The following is a 21,061-nucleotide window of genomic DNA, read 5'->3' as shown; positions in this document are numbered from 1 at the left end:
TACGAAGGGGAAGACTCTTCTCTTTTCCTTGATCGGTACGAAGCTGTGGCGAATACCGCTGACGCCAGTAACAGAACTTGAGCCATGCTATTCCATTTGCCAAGGCACACCATCTCGCGTGGATCGTAAAGGCAAGAGATACCGAAAAGTAAACCTATGAGAAAACCCTGAGGAAGAACAACAACTGAATTGTAAACTACTACATAGAATAGCACGCGCAATCACACGACACATTGGAAACAAATTTAGTCAAGCGTGGGCCTGGGCCTACATGAGTTGGGTTTTCGTAATGTGCTAACTGGTTAGTGCTCGCTGCTCGTGCTCATCCGTCGCTAATACCTTATGGGAGACACTGGAAACTTGAGGAACATTCAATTTATTGCTAAAGATTTTATCATTTCAATACAAGACTGCAATACAATGAAAGATAGGAAGGTGATCTTCTGCATCTCAGTGATAAAGCAATCACGCTGTCTATATCATGACTCATGAGACACAGCTACTTCTGAATCAATGAATGAAAATGAATATAAAATATTTGAAATTTAGAAGATCGTTTTCACAACGGTTTGTCCTTTCTGTGAAATGCCAGAAGTATCGTTTTGCGGAAATATCAATGACGTGGCGCGACTTCGAACATTGTAGACCGCAATGTTCGTGGGTCAAATTTATGAAAGAACTACTTCAATTGTATCCAATAGTAAGGGATGCTGGTGTCTGAGACGAGATGCTGATGGTCTAGCTGGGAAACTTTGTCAACGATTTTGGTCAGTTCATAGTGTTTTTTGACTACAGTGGCCGTTCGCACCAGAGCTATATGCTTTATAACGATTCCGCCGGTACTGGGGATACTGATACTCTCGTAACACGGCCGAGGAAAATTGGATGTGTTCCGCGCCTGTCGACACATTTTCACCGGCGCATTTTCTCCTTTGTCATCGAGCATTCATTTCGAAGGATAGCTTCATAGCATTACCGTTGTCCACAGCGCAAAATCGGACTCGCTTTCGCTCTCAAAATAATCTCCATGGCAGCAAGTCGGCTAACTATAAGGTTGACCCCAGCACTATTCGTAATACAAGCTAACCTTAATCCTAAATTAAGCTAATCTGAACTTACGCCAGCCGGGGCCTACGATACTTAGTATACGATATCGTATCGGTATAGTATCGTAGGCCCCGCGCCAGCCTTAATCATTACCTGAACTGTAACACAAGCAAGCCTAAACTTTAATACAAAATCGAATAACTATAGCTATTCTATAACTATAACTATTTTGACAAATACTATTTCGAACGTTAAATCATATAGATATCAGTTATGCATAATCCTACTACAGGAGTTGTCAACTGAACGTCTACGTCAACAAAAAGTGCGCTACGTTGGACATTGGTATTGATATTTAAAACTTGAAGCCTTATACTTTGCCTGGATGGCGGACAGAATTCTCATCTATATCCTTAGATTGCCACTGACGAATAAATGATCAGAAAATCACTTTATCTGGAACCAATTAACGCCAGACCGTTTTATGCGAGTGTCTGAATCTGAAAGGCTAAATTACTGAAAATGAAATGACGGCATTATCTCTGTTACATGAGTATGATCTTTCTCAACAGACATACAGCTTCGGCTGCAGAACACACCGCCTTTGGCTATCCACAGATATAGACTTTCTCATAACTGATTTATGCCCGACATCGGAGTGGGGATAAGGTGTTAACATCAATGAAATTGATCACATCGCACATCAGATTTATAAACTCTCTCACGTCCAATCTTAATAGAGTAATAGAATCTCGAAAACGTCACCTTGGCCGATTGACTTTGACGAGTGCAATTTTACGTAGAAAATACCACATTCCGTGTGATGTTTTTAACCATAAGTTAGTCTAGATGTATGTAGTCTAGATGTATAGATATCCCTGGTAAAAATATTTTTAAAAAATACGATAGTAAAATATAACCAAACAGTACAAGATATTTCTCCATATCGTACTTTGAAAAACATTAAATGGGTTAAGGGTTAAGACTCCCTCTGGATGTCAACCTATTGGATATGAGAGTGCGATTTAACATCATGAGGAGCCGGCTTCTCTGCGGTGACAGACTGACAGTGATCAAGCCGAATAAATATCGAGAGATGAGTATTGCTATGGCAAACATTGTGCTGCGGTTTGATAAAGAGTGCTAAATCAACAATCGCTTTGTTCACGTTGAATTATCTCATTATTGTGCATTTACATCAAACAGTATTTCATAATTTTGTAATACAGTAACTTGAAGTTTGCAAATTCATTAAGCCGCTGGTTTTCACAAATTCGGAATCCTGATGTATGCGCTACAGCAGTACAAGCTTAAGTCGAGTGTATAGGTTACGCTGGTACAGTGGTACACGCTTCATTCACGCGAGGTCACTGACCTATAGCAAAATATGATATCGCAAAATTCTGATCGTGAATGTTCCAGCAAATACCGCGGTTAGACAGATTTACCTGAATTTTATCGTGTTATGATAGAAGCATCCATGCATACGCTGAAGTTCTGTACAGTACATGCATGTAAAGTCTGCAGTGCAGAGACCATCCTTTAATGCAGACTTGGACAACTCGGTAATTCTAACTGATATATTTGACTAATTTGCACGCAATTCCGGTAATCTAATTCTAGTTTAATTTGTGAAATGCTGCTATGCTATAATTCTAGTCTAATTTGTGGTCTTTCTGAAAGTGATACAGGAGATCTGTTTAGTCCAAAATGATCCAATCTTGGTCTACGTATGTCGTACATACATTTGCCATAGTCATACTTAAGATAATTAACTATGATTTGATATGAACTGAACTTGATTTTTGTTGTATTTATTTCTAATTTTGAATTCCGAAGTTTATGCGAATTCAGTACTTTTAATTTTAATCAAATTTGGTAAGTACTCGGTGTAGGTATAATTCTAATTCTAATTCATGCGAACTCATCACAATACCACTTTCTACTTCAATACAGTTCAGCTTATAATTAATATTTTATCCAATAAATACACCACAAGATTGCGATACAATGTAAAGATAGGAAGGTGACGAAACGACTTGGAATTGTCTTTAAATCAGACCCCCACCTGGCCACCTTGGCCTGAGCGAAGTAATGAGGAGGCATGCACGTTGGATAAAACACAATAGAAGATAACGTAGAAATATTAAACGACGAAATAATGTGGCATGTGACGTGAGGCGATGTCGATGTATCAGCTCGTGGTCCAGTAATCTCAACTCAAGCTCTGGCTAGTATTTATTCAATAGAGCCTGCTGGCATTTCGATATGGATGTTGACATGCTCGTCGACTGTCGTATAAACGGCGAGATACTACACCATACTAAAGGTCCGGCATATTTGCTACAGCGATGATCTTTTAGGTCGACCATATATTATCATTGGAAACAAAGCGTTAACAGCAATTAATTTTGCCCGACAAAACTCCTCGAGCAGTAGTGGAAATATTCTACAACTCGGGTTAGTATAGTGCAAGTATACGCAAAACTGACTTTAGTACACCGGCAAATTAAAGCTACTTCGTTACTAGCCACCTCAGAGTGTTGTTAAGGTATGGGTTATAGAGACAGTCGGGATTATCAATTGATGATAGCGTTAACTGTTGCAAAAGTTTCGGCGATTAAACACGATCTATTTCCGCCATAAGAACGCCGGGCTTTGATGTACGATTCGCAAATGTTTGGTGATTAGCATAAGGCCACGAGGACAAATATTTTGATAGGGTGAGTCCGCAATGTTACGTCCGATTTCTAGGACAGGGGCGTAATTTTTCAGCGTGCGGCATCGCAACAATGTGGGTAATGGGTATATTGAAAACGTTAAGGTTCTCAGTCCAATCTAGACGCTTACTGAGAAATGTCATCGCGTAAGCGTTCTATAAGGTATGCTGTCAGGTACCATGAATTAAACACCTGCGTGCTCAAGGTTATCAACTCAACCAGACCCTAATTATTTGTGATGGATTATCACATACGGTTATTTTTACTGGTGACGACGGCGTGACTACAATTAGACAATAGTAGATGAAACCAAAGGTCTAGTGCCGAGTAGAAAATATCAACACGAAGGAATCGTACGTAAAGATACAATTATAATAAAGTATGCCCAAAAATCTGCACGCTGGATAAACTCATTGATCTACATAAGTAGGACTGTTACACAATCTACAATTGAACAGTACATTCATATTTAAAAAACAACTACAAATTTTCGATTATCACTCGTCAGGTGTAATCGTCAGCAGCGAGTAGGTAATTCAAAAGAACCTTGTACCCCTGACGCGTGTCAGCCGAAAATACTCGGGTTTGTTTCAATACGAATATATTGTTCAATTGTTTACTGAAATTCTGTACCTACATATGTGCAACTGTGCTTTGCATGCGGTGGATTGTGGTGGTCCGAATCTATCAGCTTTTCATTCTACATAACTTACCAGGTGCCGAATAAGTTAAGTTTCTCAAGCATATCTTTGCACTACCGACAACACACGCAAAATAACCAATATGAATTCGTGATATGCCATTAACCCATCATGCATATGACTTGGCATATGGTAATATTACTTCGCTTCTAAAGTCCCCTAAAATTGTTCCAGATTCGCAAAGACGAGGCACAATCCTTATAGTAATTTCAGCCTGATATTCGATATCTCTCTATCACAGGGCTGGCCAACCTTTTTAGCCAACGGGCCACATTCGATTGACGAATTATTGCGCGGGCCACAAGCCGCGCGAAGCGCGAACATTTTTTGAAGTTCATAGGCGAATAGTATTGTCATTTGACTTTATTGCGGGCCTATTGTATATCGCTGGGCTAAGTTTGCGAGGACTGGGCTATTCGGTGCTTGGACATATCGATATCGAAAGATGCGACCAACACGCGTCAATCATTTCGTGCCTAGGTTTCATAGTCGACGGTCTTGCTGCGAGCGCAAACGTAATGTCGCATATATGTTGAACGACACTTTGTCTCGTAATCGCGAATATAGTTAGACTCAATCTGATACATTATGTGCTCTTCCATTTTCACAAAAGGCCAACAATATTAAAAGCACGAAATCGAGTGACAACATGTTGCGCCAAGCTTGTAGAAAATTTTTACCTTCGATAAATCTATCGCAAATTATTCTGCTTTATTGTAGTGTACGAAGACATACCAATATGTGAATGGCTATGATGGATCTGTCAATGCGTCGGAACTGATATTTTAGTCATCACATCTCAAGTGTTGCGGCCAGACTAATCAAATTTTTGGTTGGCCTTGCAAGTTCACAATCTGCGCAATCCATTTTTGATGATATTAGAAGTTTCGGAAATGAACTCGCGGGCCACTTAAAACCTTCTCGCGGGCCACATGTGGCCCGCGGGCCACGGGTTGGCCGGCCCTGCTCTATCATAAAGTACTTCCATTTTCCCGTGATCTCTGGTGAGCCTCGCGTGCGCGTAAACCTCTAGGTGGGTAAGTCGTCCGCAGTTCGGCTCAGTTAATTAGTGATAATTTCATCAAATCAAAACACGACAAGATTGCGATACAATGAAAAGATGGGAGGTGTCGAAACGACTTGGAGTAGTCTTTGAAATCAGACACCCACCTGGGCATAGGCGATGCAAAGACGAGACATGCACTGCACACTGAACGAAGAGTAATATAAGATAGCATAAAGCGGCATGTGATGGGAGGCGAGGTGGATATATCAGGTCGTTAGTCCGGTTATCTCGAGCGCTGACCTTCCTATCTTTTCATTGTATCGCAATCTTGTGGTGCAATGAACTGATGAAATTATCAATAAATTGATACTGTTATGTGTCACTGCGTCTAGTGCTGGCCGTCATGACGAGGAATATCCTATATCTGAATTACAGCTTTCATTCTACGAAGAGTGATGAGCTTCGCGCTCTGCGGTCTTGCTGTCTACTGAGCTGTTTTCCTAGGGCTAGAGGTGATTTTTCGTCTACCTCGCGCGGGGCAGACTAGCCCGTACTGACTACTACTGAACCATTCCTCTTATTTGAAAATGAGAGAAATCTTGGAAAAGTTTTTCGTGCGGTCTCTCTTTAGCAAACAAAGCACCGAAGCGTGCAAAAGTGTAGTAATCGGTAGCTACTGATGACCATCATATTCAAATTCATAGTTCACACCGCACTGACCGCAGTCACCACAGGACTGCGAGTCGTACTTGGGACACCTAGATAATTCTGGCTGCCTTATTAAACTAATTACAGCGAAATGCCGGTAATCTATAGTTGTAGTCCTATTTGTGAAATATTTCTATGCTTGAATTCTAATTCTAATCTGACTTCTGGCTTTCCTGAAAATGCTACGTAGCAGAACTGTATAGTCCGAAACGATGAGCCAAGCTTGGTGTTCAGACATTAGCCGTTCTTATGCGTATGAGAATGAACTCTGATTTGATATGACCTGAGCTTGATTTTGTTCTAGTTCTTTCCAATTCGGAATTTCATTCAATTTCCAAGGTTTTGCGAAGTCGGCGTTTCTGATTCTAATCTAATTTGGAAAACTGACAATATTTTAGTTGTACAAATCGGAATCCGTGCTAGCGAAAGATTTGAATCCCTCCTAATCTAATTGTCCAAAATGAAGTTCCCCCGCAGTTCAGATCAATGTCAACCAGCAATTATAGCCACACGGGCCTTTACGCTGTGAAACGCCCAACGGTTTTGTCCAATAGCCTGCGATGGTATGCAGCAAGTCCGTGGTCTACGGAGAGCAGCAACCTAGTACTATGGGTTGCGCTGAACCAATAACTTGACCTTGAATCTGCTGCTATCCTGGTGGTGGTTCAGCGCAACTCATAGGCTAATATTTAGTTCGCTACCAATGCACTTCTGGCGTAGCCAGTCCGTCAATCCAGGGATATCTAGAAATAGATGTATCTGCGTCAATCTGCTGCAACGCTGGCCTTGCGTATATTTGTGCGTCCTCAAAAAAGTATGGAAATCAAGCAAGCCGGTCATATATACCGAATTTCATCCATCAGGTAGAATGACTTCCTTTCAGACATCTCACTTCGCAAGTCGGACTATACAAATCAACGAAATCTTCCTTGGCAGGCCACGCATGTAACACTTGACCGACTTCAAAACACGCACCCTTGTCGGATTTCCGTGTGAAGTATCATCAATCGATATAAATGGCACTTACCGACGGAATCGTTGATAAAGCGTCGTTCTTAAACAAAGCTGTCTGATGATAGGCGTCGTAGAATCTCCACCACATTGTAGTTTGCGTGTCTATACTTTTCTATATCATTACCGAAAACACTTATCTCCTTCAAAATCACTAATGCAGTATATTAAGACGTACGCCTATACTTGCAGAATGATTCATATTTTTTCTTTTGACTCGATATAACTTCTGCGATGATCAAGTTTTTGGAATATAACTTTATATGAAATTTGTAACTGCAGCAATAACAATGATATGAGCACTTTTCTGCGACGTATTGTTATTGTTGCAGTAGTTAATTGATTATTACAACCCAAGTCGCTTTGTTTACCATTTCCAATAATAATAATTTATTTGCATCCGCAGGTCTTATATATGTAGCCTATAGCGACTGTATGGTGGATTGGATCAGACATATGGGGTTATCTTGTTTTGTAATCCACGGATATCCATATATCAATGTTGTAATCATAATCGGTTATCCACTGCGATGATTACATTTTCATTTTCAAACAATACTAATAATTGTTTTGGTTAGTCGATTACTTTGTACAGGGCCGTAACAGCACTTCGTCAACCGCCGACCCCCCCCCCAAAAAAAAAAAAACGTTGGTCTTGGGCCCCCGATAGGGTGATAGACCGAACTTCTCGGGGGCTTCGCCCCCAGGCCCATATATATTGCTACAAATTTTTATCCGCTCTCTGCTCACGTAATCTGATTTACCGCAGAGCTGAGTGAGGTATGTTCGAAAAGGTGTAGGACGCCTCAATAATAATTAAACATATCCGGGTGTATACCCGTTGGCACGAACAAAACGATACTTCGTCATCCCCATTCACCCACCCCCCTTCAAAAAAAAATTGATTCCTGGGCACCCATTGGATGACAAACCGACCCGAGTCACGTTGTTCGCCTTTGCCACAAAATTATAGACATACCGTTAGTGGGTCAGCGCAAAGGGCGAAAATTTTAGATAATTCATGATAAAATCAGTCAATAAGATCGGGAATTGCATATATATTGCTATCAATTTCTTGTCCTCCTGCTCACGTAATCAAATTTACTGGTAGAGGTGTCTTGAAACTGTAGAGCCCGTAAATAGTAATTAAACATCTTCTGTCGGGTACCCGTTGGTATGATTTCGTTACATGTCGTTATTTTGTGACCTGCTGTCTGCTTTATAAAAAAATATAGAATCGCCCAAACGTATTAAACTAAAATATCACACGATTTCAAATTGCTATTTCTTCACTGGCATCTAATTTTTCCCTGCGGGATGATATTTGTCGTGTGAGGTCCAGATTGCCAAGACAGGAACATTCGGCGCCAGTTATTTAGGTGCCTATGGACAATACAACTTATATGTATTTTGTATAGCCTATATAACGAAGTTTTCGGTCAGCATAAGGGCAGTCGTTTTCGGCCAAGGTTTTCTCGCTGCAGATCGTTCTGGTAGGCTAACCGAGAGAGATAGTGTAATGGTTATGCGTCCGGCTTCTCGAGCGGTAAGTCGTGGGTTCGATCCCCGGCCGGGTCATACCAAAGACTCGAAAATTGGTATCCACAGCTATCCTGCTGGGCGCTCAGCAATCACGGATAGCATGGAGGAGAAAAAAACGGGGGCGCAGACTAGATGACCTCATGGGGCCGTATCGCAACTCCGTCGCCAAAGCATCTCGATGGTGCAGGCGAAAAAGAATACCATATCTCTCTCTCTTACACTTTTTGCATTCACATGTTACATAGCTACATGGCCTAAAACTTTATATGTCTTGGTGCATCGTGGCGCGGTAATGGCCAACGCTGATATGCCCATTTTTATATATCTTACGTTTTTTTTTCTTGGGGGAAGAGTACCCATATAATCAAGAAACTTGGCAAATTGAAATCGCGCAAAGCGTGAAAAAATTGTGAAAAAGTTGCATAAATTTTTAAAGAATTCTCTGTAATTTATGCTAATTCACGAAATAATTTCGGGCCCCCCTTCGAGCTCGGCCCCCTAATTGAGGGGTTTGTGGTGCGGCAGTTACGGCCCTGAATTTGTACGTACAAGGATTATTACTCGACTTATTAGTTCTATAACGACTTGACTACATGGCATAACGTTTATGTCAGAAAGTGAGAACAAGGATTAATTTAATGTGATATATCATATTGAGAGTATCGGATTTGTGAACCTCGTTGCTCATTATTTCCACAGGCTTCAGCTAATCAAAGGCACAGTAACGAATATTTTATCCACTGATAGTCGCGTAGTCGTTAGATATCCGACCTCCGTTGTACTGATATGACTGAGAAAACACCGCTTTATCATATTTACAGTCACCAGGGCCGTAACAGCACTTCGTCAGGCCCCCCCCCAAACTTTGGTCTTGGGCCCCCCATAGGGTTATAGACCTAACTTCAGGGGGGCTTCGCCCCCCAGACCCCCCCTCCGGCGATACACTGTTTACCATTATTCATCATATTCATTGGGAGTATGTTTAGTGAATCAGTTTTTGCCGCCTGAGCGCGCGAAGCGCGGAAAATTTCTACAATTCATGATTTCATCGGTCAGTATGATCGGGAATTGCATATATTGGTATCAATTTTTATCTTCTCTCTGCTCACGTAACCAGATTTGCCGGTAGAGCTGATTGAGGTGTGTTTGAAAAGGAAGGACCACTCAATAATAATTAAACATCTTCGGGCGTATACCCGTTGGCAGGAACGAAACAGCACCTCATCAGGCCCCCAAAAACGTGGGTCTTGGGCTCTCATAGGGTGATAAAACGACCCCCCCCCCCCATCACGTTGTTCGCGTTTGTCACGAAATTACCTGTACTGCATTGTGAGCCAGCGCGAAGCGCGAAAATTTTCGATAATTTATGATAAATTCGGTCAATCAGATCGGCGATTGCATATATATTATGCTATCAATCTATTGTCCTCTCTACTGACGTAATTAGATTTACCGGTAGAGCTGAGTGAAGTGTCTTGAAAACGGGAGGGCCCGTAAATAATGATTAAACATCTTCGAGCGGACGGACCCGTTGATATGACTTCGTTACATGATGTTATTTCGTGACTTCCAGTCTGCTATATCAAAAAATATAGAATCGCCCAAACGTAGGCTTCTAAACTAAGAGACGCACACGATTTCAAATTGGTATTTCTTCACTGGAATAAAATTTTTCCCAGCGGGATGGTATTTGTCTTGTAAGGTTCAGATTGCAAAGACAGGAACAATCGGTGCCAGTCATTTAGGCGCCTATGGACAATTAAACCTATATGCATTTTGTATAGCCTATATAACGAAGTCTTCGGTCTGCATAAGGGCATAGACCTTTTCGGCCAAGCTTTTCTCGCTGCCGATCGTTCTGGCACACTTCTTGGAGTCGCATGTTATATGGCCTAAAACTTGATTATATGCCATGGTTGGTCGTGGCGCGGTAATGGCCCAATACCCTATAATATAGAGAACCGGCTACATGAAATCGCGCGCAGCGCGAAAAAATTTGAAAAAATTGCATAAATTTTCAAAAAATACTTTATGATTTATGCTAATTCACGAAATAATTTTGGGCCCCCTTCGAGCTCGGCCCCCCCCCAATTGGGGGGTTTGGGGTGCGGCAGTTACGGTGCTGACAGTCACCAACGTGTACCACACGGTAACTCGAGGAAGGAGAATGGCAAGCATTTCCCAGTTTGGATCGAGAGTTTTTTTTTGTTAATCGTGCCGACTCGAAATGCATGCAGTGGATTGCAGGCGGTATACGTGTGTTCCTTGCGAGAAGCATTAATCGTTTTGTTTCATTCTCTTTGGGTAGGGGCATCATCATTCTGTTTTACTCTCCACATTGCGTAGGTGGTGGACGTATAGTAACCCTAATGTATGTACGACATACGAGAATCAACCGATCACGAAGTGGGAAAAATTCACCGATTTTTGAGAATTCTTCTTCGGTTTTGCAAGTCTCAAATTTCTGAAAAAGTCTCCTCGTTTTAGATTTCCAAAATATGGTAACCCTAACACTAACATACATACCTATGCGCTTTTGATACCCTATGACACAGACCTATATTTAAATAAAGTTCATTAAATTGTACACATAGTATGAACAATGAACATAAACAAGTTTAAAGTTAGAATCATAAATCTCACATTTCACATTGCGGTGTACATTCAAAACTTTGCAATATCAGATTCATCATTGGTTCTGAACCGACGGTCCGTATCGACGTTCCTGGCGGACCGGGTCTGCGAAATAGATTTCAAGTTTTATATATCAATTCAAGAAGTTGGAGGCATGATTAGATAAGTGAAGAAACATCAAATTTTGAATTGATTTAGTAGTTCGGAAGATATTATCCACTGTCATGTCGTAATATAGGCATGGTTCATAGTCTGCTTTGGACTTGGCATACGTCAGAATGCGAAAAGTGTTGCACCAACTGTTTGAAATTAGCCTACCCCTGCCGGGTGGCCCATACAGCCATGAGTTATTTGTGAATTGAAAACTAGATTTAGCAACATTCGGCAGTATAATAGAAAATACGGTAATAGAAATGCAGAAAGTTAGAAAAATGATTAATTAAGCCAAATTAGGTGTGCACCGTTTTTTAGCCAGCCTAATAATTTTATGGAATGGCCGAATGGGATATGGTATTGGTAGCCAAAGCGAATATTAAAAGTTACATCTGAACAACCCTACTGTACATTTTATAATACTTTTTTTTTTGAACTGCATCTCCGTTACTGTGACCGGTCAATCTTATCGGTATCATTTGTAATTTGAATTACGATTCTGCATTTTTTTCTTCTGCGAAGACAAATAAATTTTCTTGTCTCTGTCTAACAATTTCTTTGAGTTTTGCAGGTGTGAGCAACTGTAGTAGACCCAAACTAAAACCATGCTGCCAGTCAAGGCACGCATTTTGCGTCACGAAAACATCAGTAATGTCATGAAAATTATGCTGCTGAGATTCGAGAGTAAATTCGTCGCTCCGGCCAGACCGGTTTTGAAAACAAAGCAAGTAACGACTACGAGACCTGCTATTGAAGGTCGCGAAGATCCAGAAATATTCAGTCCAGAGTATATCCCCCGTCAAGTACTACCGGAATGGCACAGGAACAATCTAAAATACAGACTGGAACGGATGGATTGTTTACGGCGACGGCAAATCGTAAATCTTCCGGAATTTTACCCAGGTTCGCTCGTGAGAGTAACTTATTCCGATAAACATTCGGTCGGTAAATTTTTGAAATTCGCCGGCCGTGTAATTTACCGTGATGGTTTTGGAATGGACTGTCATTTTTGCCTTCGTAATATATTAGATAACGAAGGAGTTGAAGTTGTGTTTCCATTATACAGCCCGTTGATTCAACATATAGAAGTATTAAGACTTGAAAAATGGGTCGATACCGACCTTAGATATTTACGGGACGCTCACGATCAAAGCGTATGTGAAGTTGACATGGACATGGTGCCAGAAGCTATACTACCTAACTCTGAACCCCTACCCGCAGTTGAAAAAAAAGTAAAACTACGACCCCGTAGAACGTGGGGTTGGAAATTTCATAGAGCATGGCCCGAACCGCGTAACGCCTACCTCTCTGAGCATTTTGTCACTGAAGAATTGACAATGAACCAGAGATATATCGACACTCATTCGTGGAGGAAATTTGACATCTGTAGACATCATGATTTTATTCAAGAGAAGAAAGATGTGATGGATGAAATGAAGATGAATAAGTTAAGAATTAAAGCAAACAAGACTACCAACCCGGTTTGAAAAAAAGATTGTGGTTGGGTCCCCAGAAATGAGCATTTATCCTACATTTAATATGTCTCTTTATTAGCCTTGTTTTGGTGATATGGACGTAAATTGGGGTTACGATGTGTCCTACTTTAGCAGAATTTGTCCTCCTTCCACAAATCAAATCGCAATTGAGTCGCCTGATGTGCTATGCTGTATTCATTCTTGTTTGGATTGACTGAAGATTTATTGGAAAAAGTCTCGATCGACCAATTTGGTATTGAACTTTGTCATTCTTGTTGATCGCGGAGTGTTACGTGTTGCACTTGGAGAATAAAACATAAAAATTTTTCCATATCTTTGAACATTTAAGCAGTGTCATGTTTAATGAATCAGTGAGATGTTCAGAACTTGATGGCTAGCTCAAATGCAATCATCCGAGTGTGCGAGTGTCCATCAGACGCTTTACTATTTTGATTACTATCATGCTGGAAGATGTACACTTGATTTCTGGTGTGCCACCGCTAGTATGGTCACTATCCAATGACAATACTCAACTCTTTCTAGACATACACTTTTAATGAGTTTGCAACACTAAAATCCACATGAAAGAACCAATATATCATATGAACTGAATATCTTTTTGAAAATCAGACCCTGTTTAGCATCGTTAGGTCAATTTGCATTGCGGAGATCGATGTCACAATTTCATTAAAATGCTGCAAGTCGGTTGGACAACCATAAAATTTTCAGCTTTTCCAAATTAGATCAGAATTACAGCCAGTTCTTTCCATAGTAGATTGGAATTAATGAAAACTTGGAAATTGAACCAAGTGCATTTTGCATCAAATCCGGCACAAGCACCCTTTTAAAACTACTCCATTTCGTATCATTAATTTTCCACTTACAGTATTTTTGACATGTCTTGCAAATCGGCCACTACTACAGTGCTCCATAGACTACTCCTTGTCGCTTCGACATCTTCCTGTCTTTTCATTGTATCGCATTTTTGTGGTGTATTGAACTGATAAAATTGCTAATAAACCAATGATGATGCTTTTCAACCTGCGGGATGATACGCACTAGTGCTAGGCGTCAAAAAGACCAACAATCCAACATCGAAATAAACTACATCGGGCACTCTTGGCCGAGGTGGATGTCAGTCTAAAAGGATCGCAACTGCGTGTCGTTCGATATCCTCCTATCTGTTCATTACATCGCATTGTACGTACATTGTGTGTGACTTGTCTAGATGAAAAATTCAACCCAACGATTATTGATCTTTCGCTGAACAATCATAATATTGTAACTCAACAGTTCGATTGGCGCGATCACGAGGATAGCAGTAAATACTATCATCACGGACTCACATTTGCAAGTTACTGTAACGCAAATTTTTACCCCTTTGAGGACTATTAAAGCATGGATCGCAGAGGGTATAATTTTGGGTCGACACGGTGCCACAGTGATCCGTTAATATATATGTAATATTTGTTCAATTTATTGAAGAAAAAAACGCGATAGTCTTTACATATTCAAGATCACTGTGTTGGGTATCCTTCCTTACTATCCAATGACCGAGACACGCACAAAACGTCTTGATCATGACAACATCCTAACCTTTGGTTTGAATTCATAATAAGATTTGTGCGGCTGGCTATTCTGGAAAGCATGGTCGAAGACCGATGGGATGTGCTAATTTAGGGGTGTGCAACGAGTGAGGTCGATCCTATGAGATTCATTCATATGGAGGCCACCCCCTTATACGTCAGGGGCTCAGGGCACATGAAGAGTGAAGACGTATAGTTTTGGCCAACATACCACTGATGAAATGCGGTGCCAAAAACATCAGCGGCGACACAACCTTGTCCAAAAATGTCCGTCGCTGGATGGCCAGAACTTTCGATATGCATATTGGATATGCTCCGTTATCGAAATTGTCTGCACCGAATAGTCCCGTTTTTAGCAATCTGAGTATACAGTTGAACAAATGTGACGCGCAAAGTAATTTAATTAACCCGTTTTATCACCGTACGGGGGGGTTGGTTGCGCACTGTTGTCCAAGGGCCTGCGCAGTGAGTTGACATGTTTGCGGAGACTCGTGAAAAATTAGAGGGAACATTGGTCGTGACCTAAAAAGCTGGTCGGTTATTGAGTTGTTTTGAACTTCCTAGTTAGATTGAGCTGAAGATCCGAACACACACGGTATCGTGACTTTCTTTGCTATACTCATTTACTCGGGAGACAGAAAATGGGAAATCGAGAAGAAAAAGAGAAGTTGGAGCTACGTATCTTAGGTAGCGAGCTCTTATGTGCCTACTCTCCTTGGAGCTAATTTTTCACCCTTTCAACGAACTGGAGCCTCCGGGACCTTCGCGTCGTCTCTCAGCAAGCATTTTTGCTAGCTTTTCATACGCTGTATTTTGGATTGGAGTGCTGAACAGTTCTTAAGACCTGGCCATCCAAGCAGTCGTGGAAGTTATTGACCCAACAGCTTGTTTGGCCGAGAAGGGTTTCAGCGCACCTAGTTAAAATCAAAACAAAAAGTTGTCTTCTTAACGAGACACTTCATGGCCCAAGCTATAAGTAGCCATTTCTTCGCACATCTGAACAAAATATTGTTGAGTATCTTCATCTTGTTTTTGTATAACAATTTTTGTTTGGTTTGTGCGAATGGAGATCAAAATAGACTGTTCCGGAGTATTAATGTCTACTACTTTGACCACATCAGCTGCAAAGATATTGCGAAGTGGATGTTCGAAATGTATGTCCATTGTCCATGGAAAAAATGCTTTTTTCAAATCATAATGCTGAGACATGTCAGCCACATTCTATACAGTGCACAAACACAGCATCCCTACTAGAAGAATAAAATACCAAGTCCTGTTTGTGTAACGAATGGTTTATTCCAATTACGGCACATGATAAGTCTGCAATTGGAAGTACATACAATTTGGGTTCTCCAGTCACTAAGTACAAATACGTAGACACTGCTATTGCGATTTTGTTGACACACTCCACGTACAACAAAAGGCTAAGCAAACGTCAGGCTGTCATAGTTGGTTACTGATTTACCAGTTATCGTGAAACTGAGATTATAGGCAGTAGGTTACAAAAGAAAGTCTGAATTTGAAGATGTACTAATAAGGCACGTCTCAAACATTGCTACGCTACAATTTATTGCTGCATGATATCTTGAACAGCTTTGACGATTGCGGCGTGGTCAATCTCGAACATGCTCAAGAGTTCCGCAGTTTTACCGCTGCGTGGAACATCCTTGACCGCCAGACTTTTGATGACGACGTCACGTTGATCAGACAATGCTTCCGCAACCGCACCGCCGATTCCTCCTTGAGGATAATGGTCTTCCACAGTCACAATTCTTCCTCCGGTCGCTTTAGCACAAGCCTCAAGAGTAGCTTTATCTATTGGCTTGATGGTGAACAAGTCCACGATGCGGATTTTGATGCCCTTTGCGGCTAGAATATCATAAGCCTTGATTGCTTCGCTTAGAGTCACCCCACTGGCTACAACAGTAACTACGTCATTCTCACTTTGCTTTGGTACGATAGCTTGTCCGATCTTGAACTCATATTCATTCTCATAAATGATTGGATCTTCTTGTCTTCCAGCTCTTATAAAACACATGCCTTTTGTGTTAGCAGCTAGTTCGACAGCTCTTTCCATTGCTACTGCATCACTCGGGTAGAAGACGGTGCAGTTAGGTATCGCACGGAACATTGCAATATCTTCCAACGCCATTTGAGACGGACCATCGGGTCCTATCGCAATTCCGCAATGCGTACCGACAAGATTGATGTTGGTTTGAGAGACTGCAGCCATTCTGATGTGATCATAAGCCCGGCAGTAGAACGCTGCAAAAGTGCTGCAAAAAGGCACAGTTCTGCCTCTAGTACCAGCACCGACTGCTACACCGACAAGACTTTGCTCCGCGATAAAGCATTCCACGAATCTGCGTCCTGGGTATGCTTTCTTGAACTCTTGCGAGTAAGTTGAATTCTTCATATCTCCATCGAGAGATATGACTCGGTCACAAGATTTCCCTATTTTTACAAGCGCACTTCCGTAGCCTTTGCGACAAGCCACTTTATCACCGATTTTATAATTGGGAGGGGAGCTGAGTTTGATTTTTCCATTGTCAACACAACTTACCACCTCTGTTGGCATCTTCGGGGTTAACTTCTGAGTGCTACTGTGCATCAGCGATCGGATGTGCGCGATTATTTTATCCTTATCTCCAGCCGGGACTGCTTTTCCGTGGAAATTCTCTTTATCTTCTTGCCCGGGAATGTTCCTGCCTTTGAAAGTCTTTGCAATGAGGCATGTTGGTTTGCCTTTGCATACTTCGGCTTCATACAGAGCTCTGCAAATGTCAGGAATGTTGTGTCCGTCAACTACGATCGCGTTCCAACCGAAAGCATCGATACGTTTTCTGTATGTTTCCATATCATGAGCAACAGCAGTAGGTTGGCTTTGTCCTAAACGATTTACATCGATGATCGCTACCAGATTATCAAGTTCATAATAACTTGAAAAAGCAAAAGCCTCCCAAACGGCACCTTCCGCGACTTCACCATCTCCCATCATACAGAACACTCTGTACTTAGCCTCATCAATGTATTTTCCAACATACGCCATACCAGCCGCGGCATTGAGACCTTGCCCCAAGGAGCCAGTAGCTACATCAATGAAGTCTAACCTCGGAGTGGGGTGTCCTTCAATGTCGCTATCAATTTTTCTCAAAGAAAGAAGATCATCGTCTGAGATATGACCGGTTTCAACCCATGCAGAATACAAAGCAGGACATGCGTGACCTTTTGATAGCACAAACCTATCATCTGACGCATTCCTTGGGTCGTTGGGGTGAAATTTCATAGTATGGAAGAACAGAACAGACATTAAATCAGCGGCGCTGGTTGACGATGTCGGATGTCCAGAATTCGCGGCAGATGTACATCTGATACTGTTAACTCTGATTCTGTTGGCGATGTTGCTCAATTCTTTCACGTCTTGATCGTTGGGCGCGTGGTAATCCTTTTCACCGGACATTTTGACTAAACTGGAATCGACAAATGCAGATAAGCAGACAAGGTCTAGAACGCAACCGCTCGGCAACAGCGCAGAAGTGAAATACTCGTCATGCTGAGCGTGCTAAACTCATGTCGACCGCGAAAGTATCAATGCACACCATGAATACAAAATAAACGCATATTTATGCGCAAATAAAATTATAATCACCATTATTGAATATTGTATGATTTATTGCAGTCATATAGAAACAACAACGGAATATTATTTTGGCACCTGACGCAAATAATTGAATTAAATATCTTCCATTTTGACCGGGTGCAGCACGTAATATTTCGCATCCGAAATTCGTCGGCTTGCTGCAATCCATGTGGTTCCCTTTTTCGTAACGCTTGCTGATTCATGATGGCTTGCAGTATTTACGTTTCCGATGTCGCAGTGAAAATGTACACATCTGAACTATAATTTGAGTCATACTTGATCTGAGTCGAACAATGAGTGTAGCAATTTGAAGAAATGCCTGCTATCTACAATATAAATGCCACTAGCGTTTGCCAATGATATATCTGTAATAATGTATTCTAACAATGCATGTATTGTATATATAGCATTGGTGTTTGCAAAGGCTATGATACCATCGCGCATTTATCATTAGCAAATCACATTTCTGACGTTGAGTAGCGTTACACCTATTACTTTCGGGAATAATTGATCGGCCAAACCAGATTCCGCCTAATTGTTTCGATGTCTCTCAAACTAATGAAAATATTTAAAACGGACGAAACAGCGCTTTATTTCGTCGTGTAAGTCCGTGTAAGTTTGTGAATATACCGTTATGGTAGGCTTACCATACGTCCTCTTTTAAGAGGATTTGTCCTCTTTTTTGACTTTTTTGAAAGTGTCCTCGGAGGACGCACTTTTGTCCTCTTTTTTGAGATTTTGTCCTCTTTTTTGAAAATTTAGGTCAGATTTAGAGGAAATTGCGAGTGATATGCCGCAAATGAGCGCAGAAGTGAAAAAAACGTGTTTTTGAGCTCTGAGCGGAATTTTTTTTTTTTTAGTCAACCGATCATGAAGCGGGTGAAATTTACCTGTTTTGGAGAATTCTTCTCCAGTTTTGCTTGTCTGAAATTTCTGAAAAAGTGTCCTCTTTTTTCATTTCCGAAATATGGTAAGCCTACGTTAAGGTCTCGGCCTACTTTCCGTTCTGAAAGTCTTAGGTGGCCCACCTCTTCCGCACAAAATATAGCAGGAATTTTGAACTTGACACATAATAATCGTATGCTATCAGTTGTTGCTGAGTCTATTTATTGATAATTTCATCAGATCAATACATCAAAGATTGCGATACAACGAAAAGATAGGAGCAGGGCAACGAAGCGAATTGGAGTAGTCTTTGAAATTATACTTTTGAGCAGTGTTTCTCAAACTTTTTCAGACACGATCCCTTATAGTGAAAAATTCTGCGCAATAAAGCTGCATTCATTCGCAAGTGGACGTTAAATAAAGTGTGGAAGGTACCAAGGTTTTACTGTGTGGATGGTACACAACATATTAAATCGAAATATAGTTAGGACTATTGCCATTGTTAAAACTTGGAACTTTCAACACGAATTAAACTCGTCAGTTCAAGAAACAACATTTCTCTCAGGTGGCTTTTAGCACCTCCCCTACGATGCTCTCACGCTCCCCAGTTGGAGAACCACTGCTTTAGATGCTCTTCGTTTCTCATTTCGTTCTATTCGTAGCACACGTCTTTCACCGGGCCCGTTTCTCGGCATTTCGACGTCTCGTGAGCGAGCGACAGAGGAGGGGAGGAGCCGAGATAAACCGGTTATAGCGATCACTCCTGTCCGTTTCACTGTATCGCAGTCTTGTGTGGTGTATTGAAATTATTAAAATTTCAGCAATAGATTGAATTGTGTACGCACAACTTCAGTGTTACTACCAACAACTGCTGCTGTTGAACATTCTTTCTCCATTCTTGGCAATAAGATACTTAGTAAGAACAGACACTTTGTTCCCGAGAATGTAGGAAAGTATCTGTTGTTGTACTACAACAGCAATTTTTAATTATTTCTACCAGGGATATCTAGAAACTAGAATATCCCCGATTTCTACCAGCGTGATGCAACTATCATCATCATCATCATTGGTTTATTAGCAATTTTATCAGTTCAATACACCACAAAAAATGCGATACAATGAATAGACAGGAAGATGTCGAAGCGACTTGAATTTGTCAATGGAATCGGACACCCACCTTGGCCTAGGCGTAGTAAAGAGGAGGCATGCACACTGAATGAAAGTAAAGAATACAGTATAGAAAAAGAAAGCGACAAGAAATAGGGCGGCATGTCATGGGAAGCGAGATCGATAGGTCAGTCGTGGTCCGGTAATCTTGAGGATAGAGTCATACTCTATAATGCAACTACTGGAATTCTTCATAGGTTCAGATTTCGTTAAAATAAAGTGTTTTGATGTAAAAATTTATCAGTTTTCAAGTCCAAAAAGTTAAAAAGTTTTTTTCAGGCCAAACTACTTCGTAAGGACAGACAGTTCCAACCAGAAATGAAGATAAGTAGTACATACGCGAAAAGACCTAATTTGCATCATGTAGTCAAAATTTGGTAAAAATTAAGTTTTTGAAGATAAAAAAATCTCGAAATTTTAATTTTTTTTGGTCAAAATCGTTCGATTTTTAGGTAAAAAAGCGCTCTAATCATCATTTACAGGCCCATTTACATGACGGTTTAAGTCAGCTTCGAAGCTGACTCGTCGATCCGACTCTCTCGTATTCGATGAAAAGATAAAGGCAAACTGCTTCAAGTCGACTCGAGCCTCAAGCTGTTGTGTAATGTGGTTTACGATCGGCTTGAGTATTTGGTCATCGGCTTCCGGCGATTTTCGTTCGACGGCGCTGTTTTTTTCCGCGCGGGCTCTTGGCATCGTAATTCATGTTTTTCATCTGATGTTGAGAAATTGGGCAAACATGGCAAGGAAAAGTGGGGTTACTTTGTAAGTGCTCACTTGTTTACG

General features: G+C 41.1%; 3 protein-coding genes and 1 long non-coding RNA gene across 9 annotated transcripts in view; 2 read left to right on the top strand and 2 right to left on the bottom strand.

The window, feature by feature from the left end:
- LOC145445774 (uncharacterized) overlaps positions 1–1,596 on the bottom strand; it is a 56,186-nt gene extending 54,590 nt beyond the window's left edge. For 2 of the 6 annotated variants that reach the window (XM_080323907.1, XM_080323912.1), the window contains exon 1: positions 4–1,596. In XM_080323907.1, coding sequence (XP_080180033.1) covers positions 4–113 — 110 coding nt within the window. In that variant the 5' untranslated portion in view covers positions 114–1,596. The remainder of the gene's footprint in view (positions 1–3) is intronic. The other 4 variants (XM_080323910.1, XM_080323909.1, XM_080323908.1 and 1 more) reach the window with 4 other exon arrangements.
- Positions 1,597–6,496: 4,900 nt separating this feature from the next.
- LOC145445807 (uncharacterized) overlaps positions 6,497–21,061 on the top strand; it is a 116,698-nt gene continuing 102,133 nt past the window's right edge. Inside the window, exon 1 of the long non-coding RNA XR_013917120.1 lies at positions 6,497–8,306. This is a non-coding gene — a long non-coding RNA (uncharacterized LOC145445807). The remainder of the gene's footprint in view (positions 8,307–21,061) is intronic.
- Positions 11,517–13,330, top strand: LOC145445796 (large ribosomal subunit protein bL19m-like). The gene has a single exon (XM_080323939.1). The coding sequence runs from the start codon at positions 12,128–12,130 to the stop codon at positions 13,007–13,009; it is 882 nt and encodes a 293-aa protein (XP_080180065.1). The 5' UTR covers positions 11,517–12,127; the 3' UTR covers positions 13,010–13,330.
- LOC145445780 (transketolase-like) lies at positions 15,860–18,141 on the bottom strand. Its single transcript, XM_080323921.1, has one exon. The coding sequence runs from the start codon at positions 18,041–18,043 to the stop codon at positions 16,151–16,153; it is 1,893 nt and encodes a 630-aa protein (XP_080180047.1). The 5' UTR covers positions 18,044–18,141; the 3' UTR covers positions 15,860–16,150.

This window comes from Botryllus schlosseri, chromosome 9 (assembly GCF_051294905.1).
Source record: "Botryllus schlosseri isolate E-star chromosome 9, Bs_hap1, whole genome shotgun sequence".
NCBI classification, from domain to species: domain Eukaryota; kingdom Metazoa; phylum Chordata; class Ascidiacea; order Stolidobranchia; family Styelidae; genus Botryllus; species Botryllus schlosseri.
This window is presented reverse-complemented; position numbering and strand designations above follow the sequence as displayed.